Genomic DNA, 17,280 nt, shown 5'->3' with positions numbered 1-17,280 from the left:
GTGGCAGAAATGAATGAGCTCCAGAGATCAATAATACATATGTGTTCTTTATTTACCTATGTTAATATACCTATCTAATTGATTTGATATTTTGTTATTTAATGTGGTGTGCAGCAACCTTGGTTTTGACTTTAGTTCTGTATGTGATGATGGTCAATGTTTTTGTCGTACTGTTTTGTTAGTCTTCCAAAACTTTTAATAAAAGGTTAATCACACAAAGTGTTTACACATTGTCAAAGACAAGCATGGAAGAAATACCTAAAGGTAACATGAGCAAATGTCTCAACATTTTTCATTGAATAAATAGCAAATGCATTTGGTTTTCCAAATGTTGACATTTTGACCTATTGTTCTTTAGGGCAAATTGACCCACTTACTGCCTACTGACTTCCATTTTCTGCTTTAGCATTGCATGAATTCAGGAAAAACTATTCTTACTTCCGGTTATTAATGCATGTGTTGTATGCATTTGTCTGTTCACACAGCTTAAAAATGTATGTTTGCCAGACAACTAGATTTACAATCTGACTGAGCAGAAAATATTGAACAATACAAAGCCAGTGATTTGGGACTTAAAAAGGTTGCTATTTAATAGGTTGAACCAATGCAATTTACTTCATTGGGTGTACAAATATGAGCAATGGAACAGATATCCCAACATCTGCAAACATACATTCAGATGGCTGTGTGAGGCTCTTTCTTTGTGAAATGTAATTTATATTCAAATGCTGCAGTCCAAGGAACTCCAATTACAAATCCAACTGTGGAGGAAATTTGGAACAGCAGCCTTGGCTCTGGCTGACTTTCTGATTTCCAACTTTTAAGTAAACTGGAGTATAGCACAAGTCATAGACTTCAATTCAGGTAATCTTCCTGCTCTACCAAGAACACTAAGGGCTCACCAGGCCACTCGTGTTCCTCATATAACCCCACACCCATTGCAAATGGCCAATGGGCCCTTCATGGCTTTGCTTTGATCCAACAGTATATGAAGAGTTTGGTTCCAAAGCGCTATATCTCCATTTTTAAAAACATTAATAAATCTCAAAACTCAAACTCTTCATATAGACCCCAGGAGAACCTCCACCTCTATAGTATTGTCTCGAGTCCCTCTAATCTCATGTGCATTATTTATTTGTCAAATACATTATTTACATCAAAATGACATGGGGTTGACCCACACAGTGGAAACGGAAATGTAAAACATGACAAACTTATAAACACAAATATTCATATGTACATGGTTGCATTTCGGTACCCTATAGTTTCTGCATTTCATAATATGCGACACACACATGATAAAAACAATACAACAGGGTTTATTGGGCCATAGTTAGATGTCCTTTTCATGGCACGCCTGTTAAAGCCTCCCTGATGGTTGCATGGCTTGTGTTTACATTATAAAATGATAGGCCAAACATGTGGTTATTTTGTAGCCAAGAAGGTTGAATGTTTCCATTTGCACTGTAACTGAGTACCATAATGAGAGATATGAAACATCACAACATTTACTGATGATTTGGTATGATTTTTCAATATGTGCTTTATCCATAATACATAGCAAGGCTCATAATAAATCCTGGATAAACTCAATGGAAATCAAAGGTAATAATATCACTTGGATTGTTTAAGTATGTATGTGTACCTTAAATTAACATGAAATGAGAGAACAAATGTATTACACAGGATACATAGTAGATAAACCAGAACACTGTTATTTCTCTGGCAATCCCATTTGAAAAAATAATAATAAAAACCCAGGTTACCTTAGGAATGTGATAGTCTTATTCTTTAAAATGATTACAATGAATGAGAAGCACACAAGCAAGACAATCTAAAGAAAATGTCCTATACATTTGAAATGAAAAACGACAACAATTCAACACTCCCAAAATACGGGAGATGTTAGGCTGATGGAACGTCTTTACTCAATGCATTAAACTTAAAAGATGACACTTGTGTGAACATCTTATAAAGAAAGCGTATTAATCATCCTCATTGCTTGAGGCAATCCATGACCTCTCTATACTGACCTGCAGAGCGGATGTGTTTGTGTAGGTGACCACTAAACCATCCATGAGAGTGGTGAATTCAGTTAATGCCATTATTGTAGCTGTGAAGAAATGTGTTTGTTGATGGCCAAAATCCCTTTGTATTGCATTTCTTAATATTTAAGAAACATCAAACCCCTATTGTTCTATAACTGGTGAGGAGTTAAGACAAAGATCAACATAATATACCACAGCATGTGACATCGCTAAGGCAGAAAAGCATAGCATCGACTACATATTAACACTCCTGCTCAAAATGACATGCAAAAAAATGATTAAAAATGATGTAATACAAATAAAATAAGGCTTAATAGCAGCACTGGCACTACCAGGTACTGTCTATCTTTAAATTCTCTTTCAGAATTCCCCACTTATTTCTGAATCTTGTTTTAAATGCAGATCATCCAGTCCAGCAAAAAGCATCTGGATGTAACAAACAAAGGCTTCTTTGCTGTAAACCACAAGTTTGTGTGTCTTCAATTGTGAAACATCACTTGTGTGCCTGCCCGTGGCTTTGGCTTGGTCTGAAGCTGTAGGAGAGGCATTTTGAGATGTTGTGCTTCTGCAAAGAACAGATGCCATGTGCAAAACAAAGTAACTACACAGTTTCCCCCAAAATTTGTATTTTCTCCACATATGGTTCACTTTCCTGGACTTATTGTCCATTCACTCCATTGTCTGTCAACTTTCACTGTGATTTTAAGTGTCCATATTTTCAATTTATACCAACATACCACCATTGAAGACCATGAACATAGAGACAACCACTGACATTTACAAGGTAAGAATTGCTCCCTCTTCCCACACAATTGTAGTAATTTAACATTAATAATCAATCATACTAAAAGAAAAACCAACACACATTAAAACGTTGTATATTTCATAATAAGACTAAATAAGCCATGGGGCTCTTGAGAGTTTTTCTCTTTTTTGAATCTTAAAGCACTGCTGAGATTACGTTTAACTGACCCGCACACACACACCACATAGCAGCTGAATGGCATGATGACACACAATGGGACAGTGACCCTTGCCCCATGTCTGGTATACCTGTCGGACAGTGACCCTTGCCCCATGTCTGGTATACCTGGTGTGCACAGATCCGGCTCCTGGTGTGAAGCAAGATGTAGCCTGGCATGCAGTGAGCAGTCAATATCTCTCAACTGCCATATCCATGGTGCTAAAAATATAGACTCCCGTTGGCTTCTTATTAGTTCAACAAAATGAACAGTAAGAAAGATCTGTATTTTGAAGGCATTCAGGAATGATTTGGGATTTCCATTGAGCTTGAAGTTTTACGCAGTCAGAAGGGCACGTTGGAAGAACTCACCCATAGGATACACTTCACATTCTCAGTCACAATAATACAAAATCTGCCTGGAAAGAAATGTTTTTTGTGTATTGACATCAGTGACAGGATGGGAGAATCAGCTCATGACATTCACACATTTGACACAATCATTTTTCTTTCTGTCAGCCAGAGACCAAATGTCACAGACATTACTCCAGCTGTGATAATGTGTCATGTTCTGCCACCACAGTTTAAACACACCTTATATAAAACCAATTCATATAAAAAACATTCAGTTAAAAGCAAGAGTAATGAAGATAATAAAAAAACATACATCCAGTGTTGGACTTTCACAATAGGATTAGGCATTTCTCCCATATCTTTACAAAAACTTGTTTTTACCCACTTAATGCTTTTATAATGTCATCAGAATGACACTGAACAGATTAAGACACCATAGACTCCAACCTCTACTTTCTCCTCTGTGTGGTACATATGATATATAATGGCGATAGAAGATGTTACAAGCGCTGTTTCTATTGTTGAACTGAAAAGGTTTGGGTGGTGGGAAGTGAGACTGATACGCAGGTGTGAAAAGAGAGGGGTGAGGAAGGGTTGGAGGAGGAGAGCTGGAGAAAGGGATGAAAGTGAAGGAGGTGAATGGGGTGTGGTCAGATGCAGGGAGGAGCAGGAGGTTATCTGCCTTCTTGCCCTTGTTTTGTCTGCACACCACTAGACATACCACTCTTTCTTTGAAATGACCGAGCCGTCGGTTTGAGAGACCATATCATCAGCTATCTCAGGTTCAGGGTCATACTGGTAAGCGAGAGTCCGGTCATCGAAATCGCGGCTCTCGCCCTCGTCCACAGTGAAGTAGGGCCTCTTTAAATCCTCCGATTCACCTTCAAAATCCCGATCGCCCTCATAGCCCCCTGAGCCCCCTATCTGAGCCGGCTTCTTCTCGTCATCCGAGTCGTCGGGGTACTGCAGGTTCTTTGGGATTGGGGGGTGTGCGGGCAGGCCGCTGGCTTTGCTGTAGCCGTTCCCAAAGACATGTTTCTTGGTGCTGTAGTCACCCTTAAAGGTGCGCTGGCGCCGGCGCAGGAACACAAAGAGCAGCGTGCTGACCGCGGCCAGCAACGCCACTCCGCCCACAGCGACCCCGATGTAAACACCTTTATTAGGCTGCTCCTGTGGCATCTCACGGGATGGTGGGTTGTTAGGGTAGTCTGGGTAGGAAAAGACAGATGGAAGGGGACAGTGTGTCAGTGCTCTGGTGGAAGGAGGTGCTTTAAGTGCAGGTGCTCTTTTTTGGAGATGAGGGTAGGGGACACAGGGAAAGGTAAGAACCAGGGACACAGGAAGGGACCCTCCCACCCACACCCCAACTATCACACAGACAAACGTTCCCACAGTGATGAACCCCTTGACACCCAACAGGCAAACATAATCAAAATGTGTGACATGCATTTTCAGTAACTGAAAATAAAAATAAAATGGAAATTGTGAGACAGATAGAATGAAGTCATTTGAGGCAGAAACAGTTTTCTTATTTCCACAGCCTAAAAATGAAACAGGCATCACGCAAACCAGCAACCAGAATAATATGAAAGTTACTACAGACAAAAGTTTACAGAATAGCTTGAAATGGTGTGAACAGATAGTCAATTACTAGAGCTCAGCTTCTAAAGGACAAACTACATTTAATTCCACAACATCCCTGCTGGGGTCTGTACATGTAGCAGTAGCATCAACACAAACTAGTTCTAAACTCCCTGTGCTTCAAAGGCATATCGAGCTGATGTGGACATCTATTGAGCTGATTTTGAATGTATATTGTCTGTCAACAAGGCAATAATTTCCCCATGTTTACAACTTATGAGAGAACCTTATGACATTAAGCACAGCACTGAACACATCAAGCCAGAAAATACTTTTAAAGTTGTGTTAATCCACTGAAAACCACGCTTGAGGAATGCACAATTTGCTAAAGATAGCTGCAACAAGTCGAAGATTGAAAATTCTACAGGGTAGTGCACACAGGGTAGCTCTTCGGAGTAGTTTGAGTGTAGAGTGGTCTTTATAGCTATTAAATAGTGGGACACATCTAAATGTGGAGGACAAAGTAATTAGCACCAGATAAACCTGAGCACTCAGTCAGCTTCTGCCCACACATGTGTATTCTCCAGCTTGCTCCTGCATAAGAGCTCTCCCAAATGTCTTACTAACACAGCTAGAATGTGTGTGAAGAACTACCATCCGCATCAGGAAAAAAGCCCTTCCAACAATCATGAGTGGAATATCAAATAGCAATAGCAGTTGAAGCTAAGTGGAACAGACTTAGAATTACATAGGAAAGGGGCAGAACACCACAAAAAAGAGAGAAAGGGACGGAACACCACAATGCTAACTGGGAATTGTTTCCACTTTGCCTACAGGTCATAGAGAACAATATGTTAACTGAATTATGCAGCTCAGGCTGAATAATGGAAACACTTTGGTGCTGCGTATTCACGACTACCCAAGCAAGTGTGAAAATTCCATTTATCCTTTGGTCTCTCTATGTGTGACTCCCTCATATGCTATATCAGAAACATTGATGTGCATATCAGATTGGCTCAAAAGAGAGCCATGGTCCCATTTTAATGGGGAGCCTAATGAGATTAAGCGGACATTGGTATTTCATGATGAGTCTCAGGGCTAGAGGAGGGTTGACCTATTGCCAGGAGCGAAACCATATAAGGGGAAGAGAGAGAAGAAGAAAAAGAAAGAGGGGGAGGGAGAGAGAGAGAGAGAGAGAGAGACAGGAAACTCATGCCAGCCACATCCACATCCCCAGCTACCTTCTCACAGTCCCTTCTGCACACGGTCCCTTTATCAGCTTCCCCTCTAACTATGTCCGTAAGTGCGTGCGTGCAACATTTATTAGCCATGGCCAAGGAAGCACAACAGTTCAGATGTTTCAGTTTAAACTGTAGGATGGCAGCTGTGAAAGATTCTGATGATTTGTATCACTGGCTGAACAAGGGAATCAGGGTAAAAGAGCACTGCAAGCAGGCTTATGCAAGTTGGAGGAGCTGAATGTGATTGGCCTCAAATGAGATTCATAACTTCTTGCTGAGTGGGAGACATTTCCGACTGTGCATTGATACTACCCCTCCAAACTGAGCAATACAACTAGGACTCATTTACTCCCACCAAAGAGCTGTCACCTTGATTCCTCCTTAAAGCAAGGGTCAGCTTTAGGGTGGACTGCACTTCCCTTTTCAATGAAAACAAAGCGAAAGACACATCCAGAGGTTGACCAGAGAGCCTCCTTATCTTCACTCCTCATCCTCCTCCTTACGCACTGTGCTCCTGTTCTAACATGTCCTCTCATGATGATTCATCGCTATAAGGTCAGAGACTCTGGGCCTATATGCTTCCACTGCTTTCCAAATCAACATGCTTTAACAAACACCAACTCGCCTCTCATGCTCCAGGATACGATCACTGATTGTATTTTTTTTTAATAATAGCATTTGCCGCATTTTCGCTATTCTCAATCCAGTCTTAATCACACTGCTAACACACTGACATTATAATTCAGTGAAAGGGGAAGAGAGCAGGGAAGGTTTTACTATCAGGAGGAGTGTGAAGAGGGTAAGTGTGTGTATGAAAGGGGGTTCTTTTCAGTGAGAGGGTGCTGACACTAACACCTGCCAAGTGACAGATAAAACAGCCTCAAAGAGTTGTCACAGCTGCCCTGATACCGTTCCAGGTCAACAAAAGGCTTGCCTATTACCCAGCCCCTGGGGATAAACAGATAGCACACTACCCCTGAGTGCAAATGACCAGCACAGTTCGGCTCAGATGAATAGGTGCAGTGAGGCTCCCTGAAAGGCTATAATTCAATAGACAGTCTTAACAGCTTCATAGTGTAAGATAAATAAGCAACACTCTTTATGTGTTTATGCCAAGCCATTTTTTGTATGTTTATATTTATTCATTTACATGTAGGAATAATGAGGGAATTCAATATATTTAGAGAATATTTTCTTTACTGAGAAAGCAAACTTGTGTGAATCTTTACTTGATTTGACGGCAGTGAACACACAATGCACAATAAAATCGCCATAACAATAAATCAGTTAATTATTTTTGCCAGTTCCTCCTACAAGGAGTCTGGCACTTTGCCTGTTATGTTAACCTTCAGAGACTATATCACTTGAATTTACTGGCAAATACACTGTGCATCTAAGATCAGGTTTTTTTATGTAGCTATTGCGTAACTAAACAAACACTGTTTGGGCAACTGAGTGAGAGAAGCATGTTCATACAAGTCCTGTCACTACATGCAATCAGACTTGAGCACCGCGCATGACTTGGAGCGTGTCAGAAGTTGGAAAGGAATGCAACAGTCTGAATAGAAAAGTGAGCAGAATGGAGACCTATATTGAATAGGAGAATCAACAGAACAAACCGAAGACCTGTCACAACACTGAGTGTAAATGGCAGTCCTTGTCCTGTCGTGCTAGTGAAGGGTGTGAAAAAAAGAACAGGGAGTGAGAGAGGGAGAGAGAGAGAGACTGAGTCAGTAATAGGAGGGACCCTCCTCTGCTTGCAGTGGCTTGATCTTCTGAAGTCATGGAAATGTAATGCTGTCACAGAAAATAAAACTCGGCAGCGGAGAGAAAAAACTGGAGGGACAGTTTATGTCTCTTAATTCTCCACTCACAGGCAAAGATTTCCTCTCTACTCCCCCTCTCTGCACTTCCAATTCACTTTCGCTTGTGTATACATAACATATACCGTCATTCCCCTGAGTAGGGTCATATCAAGCAACATCTCCTTACTGCCTCCCTCGTTCTCATCCCTTTAATGGCAGTAGAACCATGTCATCTTAATCTGTTTTCTAACCAGGTGCTTTTCCTCCGCTGTACTGGGACTCTTGACGAGCCATACTGAAGACTGTGACGGCGTTCTATTAGAATTGATATACTGCATATACACACAGACAAGCTCCCGGAGTGTATGTGTACATGTGTGTGCATGTCAGAGATGAGCAGGGCAGTGTGAATATTTCATTGTGTCATGAATCACTTGAGAGCAGCGCTGTGATGCATAACCCGTCTGTCAGGTTTGCCAAACTCATCTCCCCCCTCCGTGTCCTCCCGGCTCACAGGCCACTAGAGGAGGGAGCCGTTAATCTGCCTCCCCCCTCAGGCTCAGACTAGACTACTGCCAAAAGAGAGCCATTGTACTATTTCTTCAATAACCTTGGCAGTGCACGTCATCTTTCTGACAAGGAGGATTTAATGACACACAGAAGACACATACAGCCTCTAGAGCCATGAACATGTCTTCAGCTCTGTTATGGATGCTAACCCCCCAACAGACTTATTAAGAATCCTTTCTAGGCCTGGCAGACCTGTTCTCTGTACCTGTGCAGCATGCCATGACCCTTTCAACCTTGATACTTTATTCTGGTAAAAATGCAAATTCACCTCTCTACTCAAACATGAGGGATGAATATGAAAGACACTGCAGTGTGAAACTACAGCAATTTTACTTCACCATTAGAGGTTCCCCAAATGCCTCTTTGGCTCTCACTTTATTTCCCTAGAACATCGTGGAGTTGAATTACATGTATTTATACTTTTTTCATTTCCCTTCTCTTTGTCCTCCCCTCACATGTGGTTGGTAAATGGAGAGTCGGCGGGGTCAGAGGTCTGGATAGGAAATGTACTGGAGTCAGTCACTGGCATGGGACACGCCATAAGAGAATTGCAATATTATTTGTATTGTAAAAGAAAGGGCCAGAAAAGAAAGACGTTCAGTTGTGAGATATGCTATTAACTGTGCACAACTGACACCAAATATGAAAGTTCACACCCCTGACACTTTCTTTAACCTCACATTTCAGACCAATCTGTGGGATCTGTGTAGTCCTGAGAAATCCTACATAGCCCTCGAGCAGCAAAAAACTGACCGGAGGCAATGCCACACAGTTTTGCTTTTCTTTTAGTGATTTGTGATACATAATACATGCAAATACATGAAAAAGTAAAGAAATCATTCAGCAATATCTTCTTAACTGAAATATTTCCTCTTAACAGTCACTAAAGTGAAAGCACTAAAACAGGGCTCCATGATGGTGATGATCTGTCTTGAGTGTAAGATACTCTCAGGCACTGATTTGTAGTGATGTAGTACTCGAGTCCGGTCTCGGACTCGAGTCCGGTCTCAAGACCAATTTCTGCTTTCTCGGTCTCGTCTCGGACTCGTTCCTTCAAAGACTCGGTCTTGACTCGGTCTCGGACCACAGTGGGAGGAGAAGGACTCGTAATTTCAGACCGAGTCCTCGAGACCAACGCATTTTTTATGTTCATATAAAAAAACAGACAACACATAACAACAATAATAATAAAATGCAATGTTGACCGGCATTATTTGAAAATGACATCCCATGGTGCAATGCAAAGATACTGCAGTCAGAGCCGTTTATTTATCTCTATGGCTCTGCTGCCGGTGAGTGTCTGTAGGTCAGCATAGTCCATATTAAGACGTTAAGACTGCTCCTCTAAACAATTCCCAATCTAGCTTAGTCTGTAGGCCTAACTGTTGATTATTAACTGGGGTGATATTAAATTATGAATATTAAAACTGAAATTTTTTTATGGTCTTGGTCTCGACTCGGTCTCGACTCCTAAAGGACTCGGTCTCGACTCGGACTTGCTTCCTCAAAGACTCGGTCTTGACTCGGACTCGACTGTATTTAAAAACCAACAGACTCGGTCTCGACTCGGTCTCGACCCTTCAAAGACTCGGTCTTGACTCGGACTCGGCATAGGCGGTCTCGTCCCCATTACTACTGATTTGTGTAGTTGCCTTAAGCCCCTTCCTGCCACCGTTCCAGCTGTCAGTATCTCTTTTCTGTACTTACAAAGATAGTCCAACTGTGTGTTTCCTGTAATGGGACAGGAAGAAAGCTAAATTCAGCCCAGACTGTTGCTGTAACGTCACTGATTACATGGAGCCTTGCAAATGACAAATCCAGACCGTACTCCCTGCCGTACTCTATCTAGTCACAAAAGGCACCCCACAAAAGGGATCAAATGACAGCCTGTTTCGCACCATCAGGGGTTGACTCACCCAGACACTTCCTTAACTTCTAAAGTCTAGTGCTCACAACAGAGCCCTGCATGAGGAACATGATCTCCCTCAGCAGGGCATTCTGTTTGGGCAACACAATAAACAATGCAGACGGTTAATGAAAGGCTCACTTTTTTAGGAAACATATTCCCATTGGTCTCTTAAAGCACTACACCAAGACACTGTAGGACTGAGGAAACCTCAATCTCTTCCTTCCTCAAGGGTGATAATGAGATAATTGTTGGACTGTCTTGACAAATGGCTCATTGGTGGTGGATGGGAATCTGAGAGTAAGGATCTGTGGTGATTCCCACACTAAACTTGAATGGCAAATGGGCCTGAACATCTCAAGAGTTTTTTTTTCTCTCCTGATGAGGGCGTCTCAATGATGGTCTGACCACAAACTCATATCAAGATGGTCATAGGAATCACACAGCTGAAGTATGTCATATGCCGTGAACTGCTGAACTGAAACCGAACTGCTTTCTGTCTCCTCATGCTTTTGAGTGCTGTTTTCATGTAGATGATTTAGATTATGATGCTCCTTGTGAGGCCATGGTAAAATCTAGCTGAACTTAAACGTCACTGATGAGGCTAACATGTCTGTATCATGGAGAAAAAGTTGTTATATCAGTCAGTCTGATTGGTTAAAGCGATTTAGGACCAAAAGTGGCCGACACGTCACAGTATTGTAGTCTGCCTCAGGATGTTCTGCCATTGTGCACCCATTTTAGAAGACAAGGGGACAACGACAACACAATGATAAAACATGGGCTTCCTGCTTGTGTTCAGTGCTGGTATACATTCTGCTTCCTGGCTACACTCATATCAAGTGTTTATGACCCCCAATGTTCCCAAACATCCTAGTCTACGACACTATATCATATGCATCTTTCTACCAAATAGCAACTGTAAATACACTGGTAGAGGACTCTAACCATAGCTAAGTACAAAGAATACATTTGTAACAATTGTGTAAGAACACTGCACAGCACTACAAACTGCTAATCTGAATGAGGTGCCACCTGGATGTGTCTAAGGGAGACCATTTATATTACAGTATGCAGATTCTGACAAATGCAAACGATTTCACGCTCTATATAGTGGGGGAAAAATCTCACAGTATGCATGCATGCACAAATAATTCCAGCAGAGATCTCAAAAATGCATAAAAATACCCACACACATATGCCGCACACACACACACACACACACACACACACACACACACACACACACACACACACACACACACACACACACACATCCCTGTATAAATGAAACATTTTAGTGTTTGACCAGTTGGTGTGTGAGAATAAAGATATCCTCTCTTCTCACTTTGTATACCTCTAGATCACAGACTTCCTGACCCCATACCTCAGTACCTAACTTACTACACAACAATACAACACTATGCTCAATATGCATGTTCACATTGTTAAACAGAGTTAAAAAGAATCAAGTTCTAAAAAAGCATAAGCAATGTTTTAGAGAAAATTACAGCAGCCATTCTGTCAGTAGCATATGCATACAAAGAGAAAGATATGATGCTTTGAAAACACGGATGAGTAAATGCATCATGGGAAACAGAGTACTGATGTTGATACAGCACACCAGGAGAACAGGCCTCCCCAGAAACATGACACAGGTCCACATGCAAAGCCATGATGCAAATTAGACGCAGTCAAAACCAAGCAGCAGAGCACTCCTGAGTTACAGTCAGAGTAAAACTGTCTTATCCCAGCCCCTCCACCACATGATCTGCATAGGCATTTATCTTCTCGGTTGTTTTGCACATGAAGGAAATGCGGGGGCTCCATGGCTACATCCTTGCAGATAAAATAAAGTGAGATCCATTCTTCAACGCCAAATAAATCAGAGGGGCAGGGCAAGGCAGTTTTGTACTCTACTTTCTATCACCATTCACCCTGCTCCAGGCAAAGGCAGCTCAGAGAAATGTGAGTACGTGCCACTACATGGACAACTCTGATCGTCTCAAATGATCCTTACTCTCTTCTGCTCCACTCATTAGTAGCACAGTTGCAGAGAGAGAGGGAAGGGTGCTACGTGTGTTGTGTGTTAAGGTGTGAGGAGCCCTGTGTTGGCTGCTAGAGCTAAGCCCTGTGATGTGAGAATGTGCTGTTATTTTGCTCAGTCAAGTGTGTGTGTGTGTGTGTGTGTGTGTGTGTGTGTGTGTGTGTGTGTGTGTGTGTGTGTGTGTGTGTGCGTGTGTGTGTGTCTGTGTGTGTGTGTGTCTGTGTGCCACTCATCATGAGTAAGAGTGCTGGTAAACAGTGAAACCCCTTGAACATGTACTAACATGAGGAAGGGTGTGTGTGATAAAGATTCAGGCGAGTGAGACAGGGTTGGGGCTAGGAGTGTATGTCTCAAAGAGGTTGGGTGTGGGAGATCTTTAATGACTAACAGAGAGTAGGGATCACTTCATTAAACCTCAAAATACTTGAGTTGAGGTCTATGGATGCTGAGTGGCTTGTTTTTTTCCTCTCACATTTCTAGAGCTTCCAAATGCCACTGTGCAGAGCTAATGAACCATCGCCCCAGCGCCGAGCAATCCGGAGCTTAAGCCAAACCACCTACCTGTCACGTTGACTTCTACCCGTCCCGAGCGGGTACCAATGCTGTTTGTGGCGTCGCAGACATAAGTGCCAGCCAGGTCATACGTCACTGGGCCCTTGAAGAACAGGGTGTTGTTTTTGATCTCAACATTGTTGGGCAATGATCCGTTCAAGCTATGAAAAGAAAATAAAAGAAAGAAACCAGGTAAGAAAATGACAGGTCAAGATGAAAACATCTCAGGATGAAAGGGCTAAAAATTATCTTGTGAAAAACAGTGTCTCTTCCCCTTCCCTATCCTCCTTCCTAGACTAAAAAACAACATTCTGGAAAAAACACCATCGCTAGTGCTGCATGTCCAAACAGGGACACACAGCTGATGCCTGAGGATGCAGCACTCCACTTAAGGGAAAACAAAATGGGTGGTCAAGAGAGACTCGGTTAAGTGGGAGAGGGAGAGAGGGAGAGAGGGGGGGTGAGAGAAAGAGAGATGGAGGAGGGGATTTTTGTATAATTACACACAAACATAGCTAACCACGTAGTAGAATTGTCTATGACAATTTATCAATTTAACATAGGCCATGGCTTAGGAATGGGTCAGTGATAACACAAATATACTTTAATTTTCTGGTGTTGATTTCTGAACTACACCAATTTTGTGAGCATGTGTGTGGAAAAAACACAGAGAAATCAATGGCTGTTAACACATTACTTCAGAGAAGAGTAGAAGTCGTCTGACATGTGGTCTTGATTAGATCTGGTGCTTGACCCTGCTCTGGCATGTTGTCTTGGCATAATCAGTTACCACTCCACCTTTATGATCCCAGGTTGCTCCAGACATGCCAGCTGTGAACCTCATATTTGAAACCAAATATTTACCCTGAATTTACCCTATATTTACCACAGAAGCATCTTCCAATCGCATCAAGAAACATGCAACCCACCATGGAGACCTATTGTATTATAACTATGCATTGGAAATATTTGTTAGTATCATATAGCTGCTTTTGCCATAACTGAATGGTCAGAGAGGCTCAGGTTTGTTAGTGGTGGTTTGCAGAATGGACTGCTGAGTGTATCAGTGACTGCTTCTGCATGAGGAGAGATGTGTTAGAGATTTAAGAGTCTGTGGTGATTGTATTTTTGGAATGTGTGGAAGGGCCTCTGCATCCTTGTGCGAGATGTGTGAGAATAATACATGAGTCACTGCTACATGTGTGTGTGGGTATTGGTGTGCGAGTGTGTGTGCACGCGTGTGTGTGTATGTGTGTGTGTGTGTGTGCACACAACACTCTCTGCCAGCCTGGTGCTGACCTCGATGTGGAAGCCCTAGGGAGCCTTCACAACACATTTAGCGTCTTGTTTCCACTGCTGCAATGGCCGTCCTCTCCTATCTGTCAGAGCTGTGCACTCGTCCCTCCTGATCACTGTCTTGCCCTCCGCGCTGTACTCCTCCCTATATCTGTCCCCTCCCTCCTCTCTATCCCCTGCTTCTGCCTCTCATTTTCTCTCCCACTCCTCCTATCTCTCTCTCTCTCTCTCTTTCAGCTCGCCCTCTCTGATGTTGAAATGGAACATTCCTCCACGTTCAGTGGCCATCACGAAGACTATGCCGTTCCAAAACCCAAATGTCAGCATATTGTTGGGAGGCAGGAGTTCTCTCTTACGCACTCTTGGACTCATTCAGAGATAAACTGGGCCTTGATATTATCACATCAAGGACACACAGACACATTGCTCCAGCCTCCCTCAAGTGCACTGACACATTCCTCCACCCCAGCAAACAGCAATGGCAAGTCAAACTGCAAGGCTACATTTATCTCTTCGCCTCAGCATATACTTTCCTTTGTACTCTCCTTTGCACAGCAAACCTATCCTTTGTACAAACACAACTGGCACACACACACTACAACATGTATGCACCACATGTATAATTACACACAAAAATTACAGACAAATCCTGCTTAACAAAGGGGTTGGGGGGGAATCAAATGATTGTTGGCTCTGTGAGTGAACACTAACACTGATCACATTTTTGTTTCACACACAGCCATTTCAGATTGGGCAAGGCCCAGATGGCTCTGCAGCTCATTTGCCAGGCAAAGCAATGATGTCACCCATCCACGATACCCTCCTAATCCACACTGACTCAAATTACCAGCCGCTGCTCCACCAGGACTCTGCCAATGTCCACAAAGCATTACAGGAAAAACAGGCCTTTCTACACTCGGAGGAGCAATGCGACAGCAAAGGGCCTCAAAGACAAGGAGAGATATGTCTGCTGGTGTCTCATGGGACTTTTGGCACATCACTCCTTATTCTTCCTTTAAACCGTCACCCTTGAGGCCATGACTAATTGTTTAGAAGTACTGAAAGCAAGATGTGTAAGTGGAATGTGTGAAATGCAAGTGAGACAGTTTAATGACTGAGATGTCCATCTTAAGATCGAACTCGAACTTAGTAAAAAAAAAACATTATTGTGTGGGTGACTTAAAAAGTTACGTAACATAATATTGAAATGGGAGAGATGGACTGGGATGTGAGATTAACGGTTAAGAAGTGACTAGACAACTGTAGGGTGAGGTGTAGGGTGTGGTTAGAGCATAACTCAACTGCAACACCTGGTTTATTGCTCTCTTCCTGCTTGGTCCACACACCCCCATGTGAAATGACAGGACAATAAAACAATCCCTTTTAAGCTGGAAAAGCTCTCTTTACTCTCAGGACTATGTCTACACCCATAATATCTCTGGGACAACACAGCTATTGTCATGACTTTACATGAGCTTAGCAATATAAATAATTCTAACTGTGTGCTAAAGGACTGGCCCTTACAGTTTCCACTGGTAGATGGTCACGGCTGGGTTGGCGTCAGCATTGCAGGTGAGCTGGACATCCTGACGATTCAAATACCAGTTTCCATCGAAACCTTCAATCTGGACAAAAGGCTCATCTGGAGATAGAAAAGAGAACTCAGACAGTTAGGCAAGGCCAATGGAGTCTTCTGTTCAGTAAAATACTGTTCTCCCTTTCCCACCAAACTGTAATGCTGAACACATGTGTTAATTACTACCAGATCCATGATGGGCAATGCAAGATGGTTAGCTCTGTTTGTTACACAGAGTTAAGATGGAACGGTAACATAATGTGTTCAGAAAATGTATGTAGACCTGATTGTTTAAAATAAGGACCAAGAGAAATTATATATCTTTAAGATGGCCAAGGCCTACATGGTGCACAGACAGATATACTACAACACACCGTTTGTGTGCACATATATAGTTCACATCAGTACATATACAACAACATTTCCTAGGCCTACATTATATCTGAGCAACTAATATGACAATAAATACATGAAATACAAACTAAATGTGTAATTTTCTTCTGACAAAAGAGTTGATATAAGCAAGAAAACAAGGGGCCCTTACATTGCACATTGAGAATGACGCTGTCAGTGATTCTCTCATTGCGGTAGGTGACGATGCAGGTGAGTTTCTGCCGGTGGGTCTCGCGGCTGGGCGTCACAATGTAGCTACTGCGCACAGTGACGGTGCCATTGGGATTGCGCGTCTCCTGCAGGTTGAACTCGCCCTTCAGCTTGGTCTCCCACTTGATGACGCTTGGCGGTTTCCCATTGGCCGACACACAGGTGGCCACGGTCATCTTTCGCTTCTGTGACCGTGCGATGATTGTTGGTGTGGTGAGGGTCATGCGGGTCAAAGGTCGTGCTGAATAATCAAGCCACCAAACAGATGAGGTCTCATTATTTTCACTTCACTCACTAAATTTCACAGAGAGACATAAACAACTCAACCATGACATACCCTATGAAAACCACCAGTGTTTTGTGCAATCGCTTGCAGCTTTCATAGTGCTGTCAGACAAGGTGTGTGTATGCGAGTTTGGGCACAGATGAGGTCAGCTTTGTTGTCTTCTCTGAGCTGTTTTGACATGTGTCTAAACATGTGTGAGATGGAGAGCCAGGGTTATGAATTGCACGTATTGTGCATTTGTGTACACATCTGTGTGAATAATCAACAAAAGTTGTGAGTGTGTTTATTTGCAGTCAATCGTGAGCTCTTTAGGGTGGTGTAGCTCTCTCTCGATCTGACATGAGGTACTGCCAGAGAGGAATACTTAGGTCAAGTACCTCTTGCTGGCTTAATTAAAAAAGTCATGACTTAATTACTAATTGGGGATTCAGTCAGATGCACCTTGTCTGTAATA

General features: G+C 42.5%; 1 protein-coding gene across 1 annotated transcript in view; it reads right to left on the bottom strand.

Moving 5' to 3' along the window:
• Positions 1 to 1,113: 1,113 nt before the first annotated feature.
• Positions 1,114 to 17,280, bottom strand: part of nectin1b (nectin cell adhesion molecule 1b) — a 48,788-nt gene continuing 32,621 nt past the window's right edge. The window contains exons 3-6 of the mRNA XM_042064136.1: positions 16,482 to 16,781; positions 15,886 to 16,003; positions 13,075 to 13,226; positions 1,114 to 4,571 (exon numbers count right to left, since the gene is read on the bottom strand). Of these exons, the coding sequence (XP_041920070.1) occupies positions 4,075 to 4,571; positions 13,075 to 13,226; positions 15,886 to 16,003; positions 16,482 to 16,781 (1,067 nt within the window). The 3' untranslated portion in view covers positions 1,114 to 4,074. The remainder of the gene's footprint in view (positions 4,572 to 13,074; positions 13,227 to 15,885; positions 16,004 to 16,481; positions 16,782 to 17,280) is intronic.

This window comes from Alosa sapidissima, chromosome 15 (genome assembly GCF_018492685.1).
Source record: "Alosa sapidissima isolate fAloSap1 chromosome 15, fAloSap1.pri, whole genome shotgun sequence".
NCBI classification, from domain to species: Eukaryota; Metazoa; Chordata; class Actinopteri; order Clupeiformes; family Clupeidae; genus Alosa; species Alosa sapidissima.
This window is presented reverse-complemented; position numbering and strand designations above follow the sequence as displayed.